The sequence below is a fragment of the Erythranthe guttata genome, chromosome 14 (genome assembly GCF_056151865.1).
Source record: "Erythranthe guttata isolate IM_541 chromosome 14, IM_541, whole genome shotgun sequence".
In the NCBI taxonomy this organism is placed as follows: Eukaryota; Viridiplantae; Streptophyta; class Magnoliopsida; order Lamiales; family Phrymaceae; genus Erythranthe; species Erythranthe guttata.
This window is the reverse complement of record NC_142546.1, coordinates 14468306-14484759: the sequence shown is the minus strand read 5'-3', so window position 1 is coordinate 14484759 and position 16454 is coordinate 14468306. Positions and strand designations below refer to the sequence as shown.

Sequence of the window (16454 nt, the reverse complement as noted above, 5' to 3'; positions counted from 1 at the left end):
ATGAGGTTTTTTTCTGCACATAATCTATTTTAATGTGTTTGCAAAATATTTTTTTTACTTTTGCTTCTTTTAAAATAAGTTGTTTTAAGCTATAATTTTAAAAGCACCCATTACCTGTTTTTTCTATTTTGGTTGATTTTCCAGCTAATTTGCAAACACCCCCAACTTTTAAAAATAAACACTTAATTCCAACTTAACTCACAAAACTAACTTCTGCTTTGAAATAACCTTTTGCAAACACCACCTTAGTCATTTTTGTCAATTTTCCAGTTAGTACTAACGGAATCAAGTGTGTGTGCTCATCACTGTCTTAACCAACAAACTAATGGTAAATTGATGGAAATGACCAAAAGTATTAAATTATTGTAACATGAGTGACCAAATGTGTTTTTTGTAAACATAAAGGATCAAATGTGAAATTGGTGCAAATTTGGTGGGAAAAAAATGTAATTTTCCAATTTTTTGAGTAGATATTTTTGAACCGGCAGGGCTGGGTGGGCTATCTTAAGTGGGTTTTCGGGTGATCATTTTATTTGGGCCGGATCCGGTTCGGTCGGGTCACAATTTTATATTGGATTGGGTTTAAACCCGACCCGTTTAAAAAAAGTCGCCCAAAAATCTATCTAACGAACGCGTTGATTGACAAACGCAATATGCTTTTAGTCGGAGAACTCCCTCCAAAGAGTTCAGCCGTCGAGTTTTAACGATCAATTTGGAGCAAGGCGTGGCTGAATTTTACTCCGACGAGATCTATAGGCAGTATCGTTGCTATAATTTTTCTGCTGAAGGTGAAATTCCTTTTCTTTTATCTCCGAAAGAAAGTAAATTTTCTAGGGTTTCTGATTTGGGCTTTTCGGGAATTCTCTTCTTATTTTATGATTATGGTACTAGGTTTTTTTGGGCGCTGATTGGTGGAATTTCTAGCTGCATTTCCTGTTTGTATTATTTTTTCTATTTTTCCATCTTTTTTTTAATTAATTAATTTGTTTTTAGCTGGACTCGTCGAGCTTGGGTGGTAAGTGGTATCAAATTAAGTGCACTGGCTTGAGAAATCATGATCCTTACTTTTTTCATTTTAGTTTTAATTTCTTATTTTATCTTTGTGTAATCAAACCTTAGTATTCATATTATTGTTTGGTGTTGTTTTTCCTTACGATTGGGAAAGATTGAAACAAAATATTGAAGTTGCTTTTCTCGAAACTTGAGCTTTCTGTCAGCATATGTCAGTTACGTGCGCGACACATACATTATTGTTTTTCATAATGCCAATTTCAAGATAGTTGTTCGTAAAGTGTGTAAGTTTCTTCGTTCACTTTGAAAATTTTCTTGTTTGTGATCTTAGGGAGGCCCGTTCATGGACTTTTTTGCAAAAGATATCTGAAGGCTGAAAAATTATACGGGAGAACTTTGTTTGGGTTCGAAGCTAAAGAAATACTCTCCAAGGTAAATTTCTGGTTGCTGATTTTTTGCATTTTATACAAATTTCCATGATTTATAGAAGCATCTCTGTTTCGATCTTTGGGGCTTGAGGAGGTGTTGGGTGAATTTAGCTGAGGAATTAAATGTTTGTCGATGATTGTACGAATTAAACAATGCACGATCATAGAATTGCTAGCAAACTCTGTGTATATTGGTTACTGTGTTGGTTATTCTTTATTTCTTTCCAGTCGATAATGTTGTGTAAGAAATACGTGAAGATATCATAATTTGTTTCTGTGTATAATAATATTCTCTAGACATCAAATGCGATTTGTTGGTTAACTGAAGAATAGAGACTGATCTTTGGTCGTCACTGATCTTCTTAAATTTTCCGACAGTTGACATTACTTCACACTTATCGTTTTCAACTTTTTCTCCAAGCTTTGTGTCTTTGTTCTAACAAAAATTTTATATGCTTGCCAAAGGGGAGCAAAATGGGTACCCTGATGATGCATCAAGATTCCCGGTACTCTTAAAGGATTCATGAAGTAACCGTCAGACATATATCAGTTCAGAAATAGCTTATTTGGTAAAGTGCCAATCTGCTTCACAAAACTTTACAATGGCCGAACAACTTCCAAAGGCTATTAAGAAACTCTCAAAGGCTCATGAACTCAAGAAAGCGCCTTCATGCCCCAAAGACCAGCCTTCTCAGTCCAGGAAACAACAAAGGAAGGCGGAAAATCCCGTTCGAATAGCTCCCAGTTCAGAGCCATGTGTTGATTTAGAAGACTCTAGTCCATTGATCTGTAAAAACTCTGCATGCCGGGCCGTTCTTTCAGCAGACGACGCATTTTGCAAGAGGTGCTCTTGTTGCATATGTCATTTATTTGATGAAAACAAGGACCCGAGTCTTTGGTTGGAATGCACGTCTGAATCTGGTTTAGGAGACGCCTGTGGCTTATCTTGCCACATCGAGTGTGCCCTACAACGTAGTAAGGTTGGGGTTGTTGATCTTGGGATGTTGATGCAGTTGGATGGAAGCTACTGTTGTGCTTCTTGTGGCAAAGTTTCAGGGATACTTGGGTGAGCTTATCAACTCCTTTTGTTCCTTTCCCTTTGGCACCTTATCGACCTTTATCTAGTCTTCCAATTTATTTATTGTAGCTCTTTATGATCGAAATTTACGGTAACAGGTCCTGGAAGAAGCAGTTAACTATAGCTAAGGATGCTCGCCGAGTTGATGTGCTGTGCTATAGGATATCATTGAGTTACAGGCTCCTGAACGGGACTTCCAGGTTTAGTGAACTCCATCAATTTGTTAGAGAAGCCAAAGCCAAGTTGGAAACAGAGGTGGGCCCGGTTGATGGAGATTCGGCCAAGATGGCTCGAGGCATTGTCAGCCGACTCTCTGTAGCAGTTGATGTAGAGAGGCTTTGCTCTCTTGCAGTTGAAAAGGCCGATGAATTGATTGCCTCAAAGTCAACCCCTGCGATTGAGATAAACGGTAATCATTTCTTAAATATTAGTATCCTCATTAATGAAATTATTTCAGGTTGTTCTTAAGTTCATTATATTCTCCCATTTTGCAGAGGGTTCACTTCCTGCAGCTTGCAAATTCCTGTTCGAGGAAATTACATCGTCTTCAATTGTTGTTCTATTGATTGATTTATCAACTTCATTGGATAATGATATTAAGGGCTACAAACTTTGGTACCGTAAGACAAAGGAAGATGTTTACTGTAAAGATCCCGTTTCTGTATTTTCGAGAGATCAGAGGAGAGTTTGCATATCTCATCTCCAGCCTTGCACAGAGTACTCAATTCGGATAATATCTTATACAGATAGTGGCGACTTTGGACACTCTGAAGTTAAGTGCTTCACAAAAAGTGTAGAAATATTTCACAAGAACTGTAGTAATTCCATAGCAAGAAATCACTCGAAGGAAAATTCAATTAACGGAGGGAGCTCAACTGACGTAGAATTAGACTCGGGTTTCAAAGTTCGAGACCTTGGGAAGATTTTAAGGCTACCTTTGACTCAAGAACATTGCTGTTTCGAGCCATGTTCTGGTGAAGTTAAGGTAGAAAAAACTCGTGAACAAAAAAAGATGCCGTCTGTTTCTCGCCAGCTGGACTTAAATGTTGCTTCTGTGCCAGATCTCAACGAGGAGTTTGCTCCTGTTGAGTCGTCTAGAGACGAAGAAGACAATAATAATGGGTGCACTTTCGGGCAAGCTGTTGAAACAGACGATGCTTTTTCTCACGAAGTACGAGGTTTTGATTCCGAAAAGGTTGTCTCTTGCAAGAAAAGAAAGGGGGAAATGCAGGATTCCGATAGTACCCTTACGAATGGATCTCCCTTCCAAGTCCAAACCGAATCGTGTTCGTTGGATGAGAATTTCGAAGATTGTGTGAAGATTATCCGTTGGATGGAACGTGAGGGCTATATCGAAAAGGATTTTCGATTGAAATTGCTGACATGGTTTAGTTTGAGATCGACTGTGCAGGAGCGGAGAGTGGTCAACACTTTTATTCAGACATTAATTGACGACCCGAGTAGTTTGGCTGGACAGTTGGTCGACTCGTTTTCAGACATTGTATCGAGGAAGAAATCGAGAAATGGTTTCTGTAATGAGTTTTGGCATTAATTTTTACTGCTAGTATATTGTTTACTGCTGATAAAGTTGGTTCTGTGTACAGGGATTTAATTCCCAAGTCAGATTCGAGAGATTATTTGTTACACGACAAAATCGAGAGCTAATAGCAGATCTGGGTTTCGATGAATATGAAGATAGAATTTCTGACTAAACTCCCTTGGCTAGGTCAGTCCATTGTTTTTAAGGAGAGATCTCACACATTGTGGGATGTATTCTTCTTTATTTAATTATGGATCTATTTAATTTCATTTCGAGTAGTGAAAAAATTGTTTTAAGTGCTGCAACGGTAGCGTAGATGAACGACTTTCGGCTTTAGACGGTTCGTATTTTCGTATAGAAGTTAACTATTTATTATTTCAGGATAATGTGTCCTTTAACTATTGCATTTTCTTATGTATGAAATTGTTGTTATTACTATATTAGTGCTAAGATGAGTTAAGTTCATTTTTCCCCTATGTAAATGAAATGAATGTATGATGAGTTTCAATGCCCACACATTGAGTGTATTTTTACTTTTTTAGACAAGCCGAATATTAACTAAATATTTAAATATAGAGTGATGATTTTAAATTAGGGTAAATTCCAATTTTCGCGATTGTACTTTGGCTCAATATCACTTTACTCCCTTTAGTTTTCAGACCTTTGACCTTAACACCGTTTGATCTAAGTTCTGAAATTACAAAAACGCCACCCCTCTCAGTTTAAATAATTATAAAAAAAAAATTGTTGCTGACGTTGTGAACTAGGTTTTCTCGTTGTCTTGAATTTTTAATTATTTTATTTTTTGATTTTTTTTTAATAATTATTTAAACTGGAAGGGGTGGCGTTTTTGTAGAATTTATCCTTTAAATTAATAGTAGAAAAGGAGAGAGAAAAAAAAGTGCAAATAGCACTTCGCCCCCTCAAAAATATCATTTTAGCATTTTACTGCCTGAATATTAAAAAAAAAAAAAAGGGCAGTCCCATGAATTTACCCTTCCAAATTACTCAAATTTGACGAGAATTTTTGTAAATACATTTTTGGGAAAGTACAACAAGCTCTATATTTGTAAGGGGCGACGTCGTTTTTTTTTTATTTTCAGGGGGGAAAGTGTTAAAATAATATTTTTTGAGGGGGCAAAGTGATATTTTTTTGTGTGGTGGGGGAGACAACGTTGGAAAGCAGCTAGCAAGAATGTGGGACTTTAACAAGACACAAGAAAGAGTTTGGGAGTTCCGATGAACAATCAGATTGTCACAAATCCCACTTTATTCATCCCTTTTAAGTTCGTTACATTTTAGTAACAAGGATTTGTCCATTTTAATGTGGTCCTAATTCTTAACTAATACTCTCCAAATAAAATTAGTTATTAATTTATGGGTTAAGTGTATTTTGCCCTCGAACTTGTGAACGTTTCGCAAGTTGCCCCCATACTTGGTTATTGTAAGTTTGTAACAACAAGCAAAAAAATGTACATCTTTGGCCAAGTTCTTGAGTAAATCTACGTGTTGAGAGTCGAGGTCAATTCAACGCAAATAATCACTCAAAGTTCAGACCACAATCAAACACAATTTACGACTTTATGCACATAACAAAGCATAAAAAACCCTAATTTTGCATGAACTTTAGCATGATTATAGAAAACCCTAATTTTGCATGAACTTTAGCATGATAACTGAATCTGGAAATCGAATGATTCAACTATAATTCAAAACACAATCAAGTGGAGGGTAATCGAGATCTTTATTCAATCAATAAGTACAAGAGTTATACAAAGTACAATCAACGAGAAGATCAAAACAACTCAAAACCTTCTAAAATCGAGTCTTCTACAATTCTCTCTCTCTCCCCAAATCTTAAACACGCGTGTATTGATCTCTCTCAGCCAATCCACGTGCTCCACCTTACCAATGCAGTTAGTTTGTTTCCGTATGTGACCAATCCATCAGTGCGCGTACAATTAGTTGCTTGCATGACACTCATTAAATTCATTTAGCATCATAGCCACTCATCTTGACTGACTTGTTGATCAATTCCAACACTAAAAAGTATTAATTGTAAGAGATCAAACTCGAATAATTGAATGTATCCGTTTTTTTTATTTTAATAATCAATATTGTCAAAAAGCTTAATCTAAAGTCTAAACAAAGTTTAAGCAGGACCATATATATATGTTAGTGGACCACGAGTCCAAGAGGACCACCTTAACAAACTACGAGACATCCTGGCCGTGTATTTTGGCGGCCCAAGCTTTGTTAAATGGGCTGGTGACACGTGTCATATGATCACGTGCAAGATTATTTGAAATTAGGTAATTTAAACCCATAATCTCAATTGAAAAGGGAAGTTTAAGAGCTCGTTTGCCTAAGCTTATCTTAAACAACTCATATGCTCGTACGTCTGTCTTATTTTTAGAATTAATTTTTTTAAGTTTTTGGATAATGAGCTTATAAGCTAGTTTAATTAATTTTATTCATTATAAAATCTTAAATAAAAAGATGGGATAAAAGTATTTTTATAAAAAAATTCTTAAAAGCCCTCGAGCATTATAAGTTTTTTTTAACATCTTAAAAGCCCTCTAAGTGCAATTTAATTTTTCTTTGAATGAATTTAGATTGAGGATATATGTGTAATTTGGATGGTTACTAGAAATTTTCATTTTTAGTTACATTGATATAAGAGTTACCCTTTCCAACACTTGAAAGGATGCATGTGTATCAAAAGTATAACATATATTTATTTTGACTTTTGCTAATTATAAATTGAGCATTCATTCCCTTAATTAATTACTTTTGTCAATATATATTATAGTACTAGGGAACATACACTTAACAATGACCTTGGTTTTTTACAATCTCAAAGAGTCTTCTCACTTTTTGCTCTTTTGTTTTTACATTAAAAAATAAAAACATAAAAAATAAAAAATAAATAAAAAATAAAAAAATTACCACTTACCCATGATACATTTTCAATGTAAAATGTAATGGTTGGGGGGCAAAGACAAGGAAAATAGGGGGTGATCCTCGGTGCAAACAAAACTAGACATATGGCTCTTGCTTTATTGCTTAAATTAATATATAATAATAGGTGCTATATATTAATTATTTAATTCTATTTTTGACTTGGGAAAAAAAATTATGTTTTGGACTCTTTCAATTCTTCATCATATAAATCAAAGCAAAAGAGCCCTTATTTTTGCTGATCATTCTTTTTTCCCTATCTGAAAATTGGGTGTATCTGAACATAATTAAAGTTTTTAGGGGTCCCTAATTGATAAAGAAGATATACACTAGTTACTAACTTCTCCATATAGAGTGCTTCATTTTCTTCCACGTTTCTTGGCACAATTATATTTCTTTTACAAGAATGAAGCTAAAGTGATCGATATATACATATACATATATTGAAATTAGAGATAACATCTTGTTTCTTTCAAATGTCAAATAAATTCTCTCTTGTTCTTGTTTTTCTTCTTCTGTGTTTTTCATTGCATGCATGCAATGCTCGAAATCTTGGGGTGGCTCACAACGATATTAAGGTTTGCTCACTCTCTCTCTCTCTCTCTCTCTCTCTCTCTCTCTCTCTCTCTCTCTCTCTCTCTCTCTCTCTCTCTCTCTCTCTCTCTCTCTCTCTCTCTCTCTCTCTCTCTCTCTCTCTCTCTCTCTCTCTCTCTCTCTCTCTCTCTCTCTCTCTCCTGATTTATGTTTCATTCTATGCAGAGAAAATATTTATCCGGAGAAGAAACGAAAACGGAGAAAGCATTAGAAGAAAAGAATTTCATCAATGGCGAATACGACGAGCCCCGAAAGTATTTTCATGCGAAAAGCAATCAAATAAAAGAATCAAGCGCCACAAAGAAATGGAAAATTCCTCACAAGAAAAGACCAGGGAGACAAGAACCAGGGTTTAACCAGGATTATTCGCCGCCCAAAACGCATCCACCGGTCCATAATTGATGGATGCTCGATCGATCAAGATCGTACGGCCACCATTTTTCTTGATTATTTTAGGAATATTCTCATTTTTCTGAATATTTTAGGAATTTATTGTGTTATTTTTTCTTGAATACTAATGATGAAAATACTATTATTAAATAATTAATAGAATATAAAAAATATATATACAAAATCAATTTGAAAAGTAGATGATTAATTTTCAGATATGATAAATTTATAATATGTTAGTAAGTTTTAGTGGAGTGTTGTTGGTCAACCTTAAAGTCCAACAAAAAACAAGCCCCAAGGTGCACCAATTCAAAGCAGCTTCCACTTCTAATTGAAAATAAATAAAATAAAATAAAATAAAATAAAATAAAATAAAATAAAATAAAGCAGCCCTTTTGATATACATCAAATAATGAAATCAATCCCCCAAATTTTCAGATCCCAATTACAAGTGTTGTTAATTAATTAGTGTCGTATAAGTAATGTGGGATACTATCCAAGTTCGCCCTAAGATGTTCAAAACACACCAATGTAATAATCATATATAAAATAATAATAATAATAATTAGTGTAGTATAAGTAATGTAGAGCTAGTAATACTTTCGGTTGACAAGATTCACACTTATTGAACACGCTACAAAAGTTAAGTCATCAGTTAAATGTTATTATTCATTAGTCAAAGTAGATCAATCGGAGATAAAGAAGTTTTGGAGTTTTGACCAAGTTGTAGATATTTTAAGGAAATCTCTATCAATTTTTCGATGTACATTTTTTACTTAGTAATAATTGTGTATAATAAGTTGTTTTTTTTTCTTTCTGGGAAAAGAAAATTATAGCATTTGATAAATAATGGGAAAAAAAAATAATAATTACCTCAAGAGAGCCAATGAAGACTGTAGAGAGAGAGAGAGAGTAAGCTATGTGATGTTTATATAGACTTTATTCAGTTCTGAAATTTTCAATGAATAAGGTAGTTTTTCGAGACATGCACGAAACAATGTCTGTGTGCAACTGAAAGATCTCTCTGGCTAAACTACCTTTATTCGGAAAATCCGATCAAGAATTGGAAGTGATGATTCCATCCAATTCTTCGTCGAACTCCGCTATTCCACTTCCGAACTGCCTTCTTCTTGATGATTATTTACGACAATACCCTCATGCCCGTTTTCAAAATCGAGATTGAAGCGGTACATTTCCAGCTCCTTTTCGAGCTCTCTTGTCATGGACTTGTTCCCTTAACAAAGAACCGTGCTGCCTTAGCTCCTTCTCGCCCCTCGCGATAGCTAAGTCAGCCTCTCCCGAATGTGTCGCGAATACTTAAGTGATGGAAACGAAGAAAGAAATTAAGAAGATAAGAGAATTGGTAGGAAAAGTACTTTATTGCTTTGATTTGTTGAATATGTGTTGGATGATTACAAATGAGGTCCCTACCTCTATTTATACAAGACCACCTCCTCAATGGACGGTGGAGATCGATATGATGGAGTGGAACACTCCAAAGAATCCCTAAAATGTCTCTACCTACCACCACCTACCTTTACCTATCAAAGAATCCCTACCTACCACTATACAATTGGGCCAACTTGGGCCTAACCCTATTTGGGCTACATCTTGGACTCTTTAACCTCCCCAACCCAAGGGAAATCGGCAAGGGATTGGGTCAAAACTAGCGGGCCGTGACATCTCGCTTCTCCCTTTCTCGTTTCGAAACGAGATCGTTCAAAAGCTGCAGCGCTTCTTGATCGTGTTCGGATTGTTCTTCCATCGTTCTTTGGTAATGCAGTGCCTCCATTTGCATGGCGGATTTCTCTTGTTGGAGCTTATTTATCATAGCCATCGTTTGATTGGCCGATATTGCTGCGGATTTTCTCTCTTCTTCGAGTTCTTTGTATAATTCACTCATAGCCTTTTTCTTGAGCTTTTAAATGCTCCGTCTCGCTTATTACGCCTCCATCTAAAGGTCGATTCAACTGATATAAACCGCGGGAAAGATCGAAACTTTTTAGACATAATTTTTGGGTGACTTACATCTATAAAGTCCTCAAATCTTGATATTTCTGCCCGTGAGAGTTTAATTGAGTGATTCTGCTTTTGCCAGATAAAAAATTGGAATATGATCATTCCAAATGCGTAGATATCGCTCTTTTCGGTGAATCGACCCGTTGTTGTGTATTCGGGCGCTAGGTAGCCCATTGCAGCACTTCCCTTGAGTGTCGAGAAAACTATATCGTCTGCTAATAGCTTGGTCGATTAGAATCTTTTCCGCCGAAATGTTTCGGTGGACCAGTGTTGGTTTTCCGTTCTCGCTTCCATGCAAGTACTCAATACCTGATGAAGAAGAAGAAGAAGAAGAAGAAGAAGAAGAAGAATATTAGTAACTGATATGCTAAAATGTCGATTCAATTTTACATGTTGCCGTAGTCTAATCTAAGATTATGCATAACTTTCTCATCCAACCACCGATTTAGCTGATTCAGATTGAGCTAGAAACCCAATTCAAAGGACTACAATTTTGATGTTTCGAGTTTTCCCAAATTCCAACAGTAAGATTGCCGAAATTAGGGTGTGCCGTTCTTTACTTTAACATGAAATCTAAAAGACGAAATCTTGAGTTGTAAACTGACCAATTCCTCTGATTATAGATTTTCGAGTAGGCCAATCAAGAACCTTTCTACCACATTCCTTCACATCAAACACTCTCCTCTGCCCTTAGAACAACAAAACCCTCTCAACCTCAAAGTAATGTTTTGCAGATTCCACTTCATCCCTTTATAAAGATTTTCTTGACTTGTTCGGTTTGTTTTTTCGGACATTTGCCGACTCGGGATTGTTTTTTCGGACATTTGCCGACTCGGGAATGTCGGCTCCGAATAGTTCTGGTTTATTTGGTTTCTGACCGGAGGCAGAACAATATTTGCAGGGAAGGGAAACTGGTCCCACATAATCCTGTGTTGTTCGAATACTGGAAGCCTTCCTCGAGTTTCTTCAAGGCTGCACCACACATAAATCGGATTATCGATACTCTGATTTTTATTTTTTATTTTTTATTTTCTATATATTTTTTAATTATTTTTAAGCATTGGTGGTTTTTCGACACATACATGTCGAAATTGTATATGCTGTGGCTTTGGTAGGAAATATAAAAGTTGAAACAAGAAGAAGAAAAAACTAGGTCTAGAGAAACATGAATGAAAGAAGAATTGAATTAAAATTTGAAAAGATCATAAATCAATTATTATTAAAACTCGAATGGAAATAGTATGATATAGTAAAAAAAAAAATTAAATAAATAAAAAGGTTGCAGAGTCTATCTGTTGTTTTGGGCAGGCGGTAGATGAATATACGGATGGGCAGGAACATGGCAAGTAGGGCACAAATAGTTTTGTTGGGCGAGCATCTTCTTCACAATGCAATGTGAATGATAACCATGATTGCAAGGTAGCACCGATATATGAGTCCCGATCGTCGGTTCACTTAAACAAATATCGCATAGGGGCATAATCGTCATGCTTTCTTCAACATCCTCAACCCTAATCCTCGGCCTAAATCCCGTTTTGCGGTCGACATCTTCTCCAACCCTAGCCCTAGCCAACACTAAATCCAACAAATGAAGTAGAAGATTATTATCAAATTGTTGGCGATCAACACCCGTTGCTACCGGCCAAATGTAAAACGGGACCAATTTTTCAGCTGTGATGGCTCTGTTGTTGACTGAGTCAAGCATCTCGTTTTCTTGCTGCACCGTGCAAACATCTAGGTGAACAACTATAGGGATCAACAGTCTAGAAGAATCTTGTTTGCTTGTTTCGACAGCAAAATCAAAAGCCTTACGTACAAGCTCGTCGATTTCATCATTAGTCATCCAATATTCGGCAAGTCTATACTCCAGCTTAATCATCAGCTCAATTCCTTGATTACATATACTTGTGCGTCGAATCTCTCCGAGTCCATAAACTCATCTTCACCGTTGATTTTCTTGATCGAGAAGTTAGTTCTAATCTCGAACAGATAGGTTTTCTCTTTAGAGTTGAGTTTGATTTTGTATAAAGAAGCTATATCATCGTCGGTCGAGAAAGTATACGAATACTCGTACCCGTCGACCCTACGTTCAGCCACTCCGCGTACAGAACGCCCTCGACCTGCTTCCATTGTCCAATAAATTTACCTATTAATTAATTACCTACAAAGTTCATTCATTCATTCATTCATTAAAACAACCTTCAAAATTCACCTTTTCCCAACAAAAAATAAATTAAATTAAAATAATAATAATAATTCAGATTATAATAAAATCAACTAGTAGATTCAAGACCTAGCTAATAAATAATATATACCAATTCCGGAGATGAAAATCGAATTCTGACAAAATACAAAACTCTTAATCGGAAAACCTTAAGAAAAATTACATACCTGAAGAGAAGAGTACGAACAGAGAATCTGATCTGAGAGAGAGAAGCGAATTTGTACTATCTATCTACCTATCTATCAATATATATATATATATGTATATATATAATATATACATATAAGATATATATATATATATATATAGAGAGAGAGAGAGAGAGAGAGAGAGAAATTCTTATTAGGCAAGGATTTGAATTACTACCTTAAAAAGAGTTCTTGCCTTGCTATGTCTCTTCTCCTGCTCCCAAAACACAAATTCACACCAACTTCTGATTTTACTCCCATTATTTACAAATTTGTATTATTTATTTTAAATTCCAACCTTTTTTTTTTCTCCTAAAATTGCCGTATCTATTTTGATTCGTGTTTCACTTCATATCAATTTGAATTTTTTTTCTTTTTTTCTTTTTTTCTTAAAGTTTAAACATATGAATTTTATAATAAAATTAAAAAAAATAATAATAAAAAAATAATAGGAAATATATAAATTAAACAAACACGACAAAATAAAATAATAATAATAGTAATATATAAATCAACAAAAATGCTAAATGCAGGATCAAAAATGCGAAAGCACTTTAACCGAAAATTACATATAAGGATAGTATAGTACTTTCGACTTTTCAGAGAAATACGTCAAAGGAAGAATCTAACTTGCCTTTATCCCTCATTTATTTGGTAGGTAGGGGTTATATAAAATAAGCCCCTTAATTAATCACATAAGTAATTGGGATTTGGGATCTAAAATTTGGGGGATTGATTTCATTATTTGATGTACATCAAAAGTGCTGCTTTATTTTATTTTATTTTATTTTATTTTATTCTATTTATTTTATACTCCCCCTCCCCTAATATTTGTCACTTTTGTAATTTTTTTATATTTCAAATTATTTGTTATTTTACTATTCCAATAAATAATTAATTGCAATTTTATTAATTTTGCCTTTTCTCACTCATAATTAATTGAAATATTTTATTTAAAAATCAATTAATGACATGGGCATTTTAGTGATTTCCTATACTTTTTGCTACTATCTATGCATATTTATTGAGTTTCGTAGTATGTGTGCAACTAACAAAAGTGACAAATAATGAGGGACGAAGGGAGTAATTAGAAATGGAAGCTCATTTTAATTGGTGCCCATCTTGGGGATTGTTTTTGTTTGACTTTTAAGGTTGACCAACAAAAATACTTTGTGGCGCTTGATTCTTTTATTTGATCGTTTTTCGCATGGAAATACTTTCCGGGCTCGTTGTATTCGCCATTGATGAAATTCTTTTCTTCTAATGTTTTCTCCGTTTTTGTTTCTTCTCCGGATAAATATTTTCTCTACATAGAATGAAACATAAATTAGGGGGGAGAGAGAGAGAACAAATCTTAATATTGTTGTGAGCCACCCCAAGATTTCGAGCATTGCATGCATGCAATGAAAAACACAGAAGAAGAAAAACAAGAACAAGAGATAATTTAGTTGACATTTGAAACAAACAAGATGTTATCTCTAATTTCAATATATAATATATATGTATATGTATATATCGATCACTTTAGCTTCATTCTTGTAAAAGAAATATATAATTGTGCCAAGAAACGTGCATGGAAGAAGATGAAGCACTCTATATTAGGGACCCCTAAAAACTTTAATTATGTACAAATACACCCAATTTTCAGATAGGGAAAAAAGAATGATCAGCAAAAATAAGGGCTCTGTACGTTGCTTTGATTTATATGATGAAGAATTGAAAGAGTCCAAAACATAATTTTTTTTCCCCAAGTCAAAAATAGAATTAAATAATTAATATAGCACTGATGATGCTAATATGTAGCTCACCTAGGGTGGTGTAGAAAACGAACTGGGAGAGCAAAGCAGATCAGTAGTTTGACAACTTGATGATCCTGAGGTACCTGCGATCATAGAACACATGAACTAAGCCGGGGGTTGATCCGGCGGAAACCCCTCCGACGCTCAAGTCAGACGTGTGGATAGTGAAAATAGTCCAGAGAATACAATTGTAGTATTGCTCAGTTAATAGGACGTACCTTTAGGAATGAGTTCAAATGTGTATTTATAGCTTAGTTGAGATTGTCGGGCCCAAACCTTGCTTGAAGGTGATTGGGCCTCGGTGATAGTGGTCTTTGATATTGGGCTCGTGGTCCAGTAGGTAAATAATTTGTAGGCCCATTGGGTTGGGCCAATTAGGCATATTATTAAGCTCCCCACTCTCGAGTCGATGTGGGGGCCATGTTGAAATGGGTGACATATCGTGTCGAGAGTAAAAATTGTAGTAGTCGACGGTGTGCGATAACGCGTTGGAGCGTGTGTCGGATGGGCGTGAATGCTCATTGGTGCATAGCGCGACCAAGTTGTCGCGATGTAAATTAATTGAGTCGTCGATTTTGTCCCGCGACGATGTAATAGCGAATTATCTCCTCGTGGGAGTTGTCTCGTCGCGGGGTAATAGTGTTGATCGAGTTATCTCCTCGTGGGAGTTGTCTCACGATAATGTAGTAGCACGGATCAAGTAATCTCCTCGTGGGAGTTGTCTCTAGGGTACTAGAGTTGATCGAGTTATGTCCTCGTGGAAGTTGTCTCACGATAATGTAGTAGCACGGATCAAGTAATCTCCTCGTGGGAGTTGTTATTTTTCGACATTGTCAATGTTTTGACGCGTTGCTTATATGTGTTTACATATAGCCTTGTGCGTGATGTACTTGAGGAGGGGATCCGACTCTCAAGATTTTTTTTATAGGGGTCATGCCCCTTGTTAGACCTTGTGGGTCTTAAGTATGTTAGGACCGTGGCCACGTTTTAATGAATGACCCATCGAAAACAAGTAGATAAATTTGAGTAATCAAGCTGGTCAGGCTATATAGATTCTCATAATATCTCTAAGTGCTTCTAGGGTTGTAATTGTGCTAACTTGAGCTTGCGATTATATAGTGAATTTCGGGCGAGTTGTCTCCTCATGGTGGTTGCACGTGGGAGTTGCCTTGCAACGGATTTGTAGTCGAGCGAGTTGGCTCCTCGTGGGAGTTGTCTCGCTGCGGGTTGTGGTACCGAGCGAGTTGGCTCCTCGTGGGAGTTGTCTCGCTGCGGGTTCGTAGTACCGAGCGAGTTGGCTCCTCGTGGGAGTTGCCTTGCTGCGGGTCGTAGGATGGATCGAGTGGTCTTCTCGTAGGAGTTATCTCGCTGTGCTTCGTAGACCCGAGGGAGTTGACTCCTCGTGGGAGTTGCCTCGCAACAGGTTATATGACTCAGCGAGTTATCTCCTCGTGGGAGTTGTCTTGCTGCCGGTTGTAGTACCGAGCGAGTTGGCTCCTCGTGGGATTTGGCTCCTCGTGGGAGTTATCTCGCTAAGGGTTCGTAGTACCGAGCGAGTTGGCTCCTCGTGGGAGTTGCCTCGCTGCGGGTTCGTAGTACCGAACGAGTTGGCTCCTCGTGGGAGTTGTCTCGCTGCGGGTTGTAGGACGGAGCGAGTGGTCTCCTCGTGGGATTTTCCTCGCAAGGGGTTGTAGGTCCGAGCGAGTTGTCTCCTCGTGGGAGTTGTCCCACTACGGGATGTAGGACAGAGCGAGTTTGCTCCTCATATGAGTTATCTCGCTGTGGTTTCGTAGATCCGAGGGAGTTGGCTCCTCGAGGGAGTTGTCTCGCAGCGGGTTGTCTCGCAAGCCCCCACTCTCGGCTCGATGTGGCAGCATAGTCGAAAAAGGTACCGAATCGTGTCGAGTGTAGATCGGTGTTGTGGTGTACCGTTAATTGCTGGCGTGGTGTGGAGAAATAATAATTTTTATTTATCCGTGTGAGAGCGTGCGCGTTATAGTGAGGCGCGCGGGAGAGCTCGCGCAATTTGGTGAAGCGCGTTGAAATTCTCGCGCGATTTGGTGAAGCGAGGTGAAATCTACGCTTAATTTGGTGGAGAGTAGTAAAAGTTGTGCCCAATTAAATGGGAGCACGCGCTCCAAGGTTGCCTTGGGAGGCGCGCGCGCATGGGAAGGCGCGCGCCTTTTCCCCTTTTTTGTTTTGTTTTGTTTTGTTTTTTTTTT

General features: G+C 36.8%; 1 protein-coding gene and 1 long non-coding RNA gene across 4 annotated transcripts; one reads left to right on the top strand and one right to left on the bottom strand.

Moving 5' to 3' along the window:
- Positions 1-535: 535 nt before the first annotated feature.
- Positions 536-4495, top strand: VRN5 (Fibronectin type III domain-containing protein). Of its 2 annotated transcripts, XM_088813073.1 has the most exons (5): positions 536-788; positions 1343-1443; positions 1905-2505; positions 2616-2926; positions 3012-4495. In XM_088813073.1, the coding sequence occupies exons 3-5, from the start codon at positions 2042-2044 to the stop codon at positions 4067-4069; spliced, it is 1833 nt and encodes a 610-aa protein (XP_088669199.1). In that variant the 5' UTR covers positions 536-788; positions 1343-1443; positions 1905-2041; the 3' UTR covers positions 4070-4495. The 2 variants fall into 2 exon arrangements, with proteins under 2 accessions (XP_088669199.1, XP_012848162.1); XM_012992708.2 differs by lacking the exons at positions 536-788; positions 1343-1443 and having other exon boundaries at positions 1898-2505.
- A 4415-nt stretch (positions 4496-8910) lies between these two features.
- LOC148765257 (uncharacterized) lies at positions 8911-12498 on the bottom strand. Of its 2 annotated transcripts, none has more exons than XR_016029836.1 (4): positions 12413-12498; positions 10627-12182; positions 9684-10330; positions 8911-9213 (listed from the first exon to the last, which is right to left on the bottom strand). It is a non-coding gene; the product is annotated as an uncharacterized LOC148765257 (long non-coding RNA). The 2 variants fall into 2 exon arrangements; XR_016029837.1 differs by having other exon boundaries at positions 10627-12144; positions 12409-12489.
- Positions 12499-16454: the final 3956 nt, after the last annotated feature.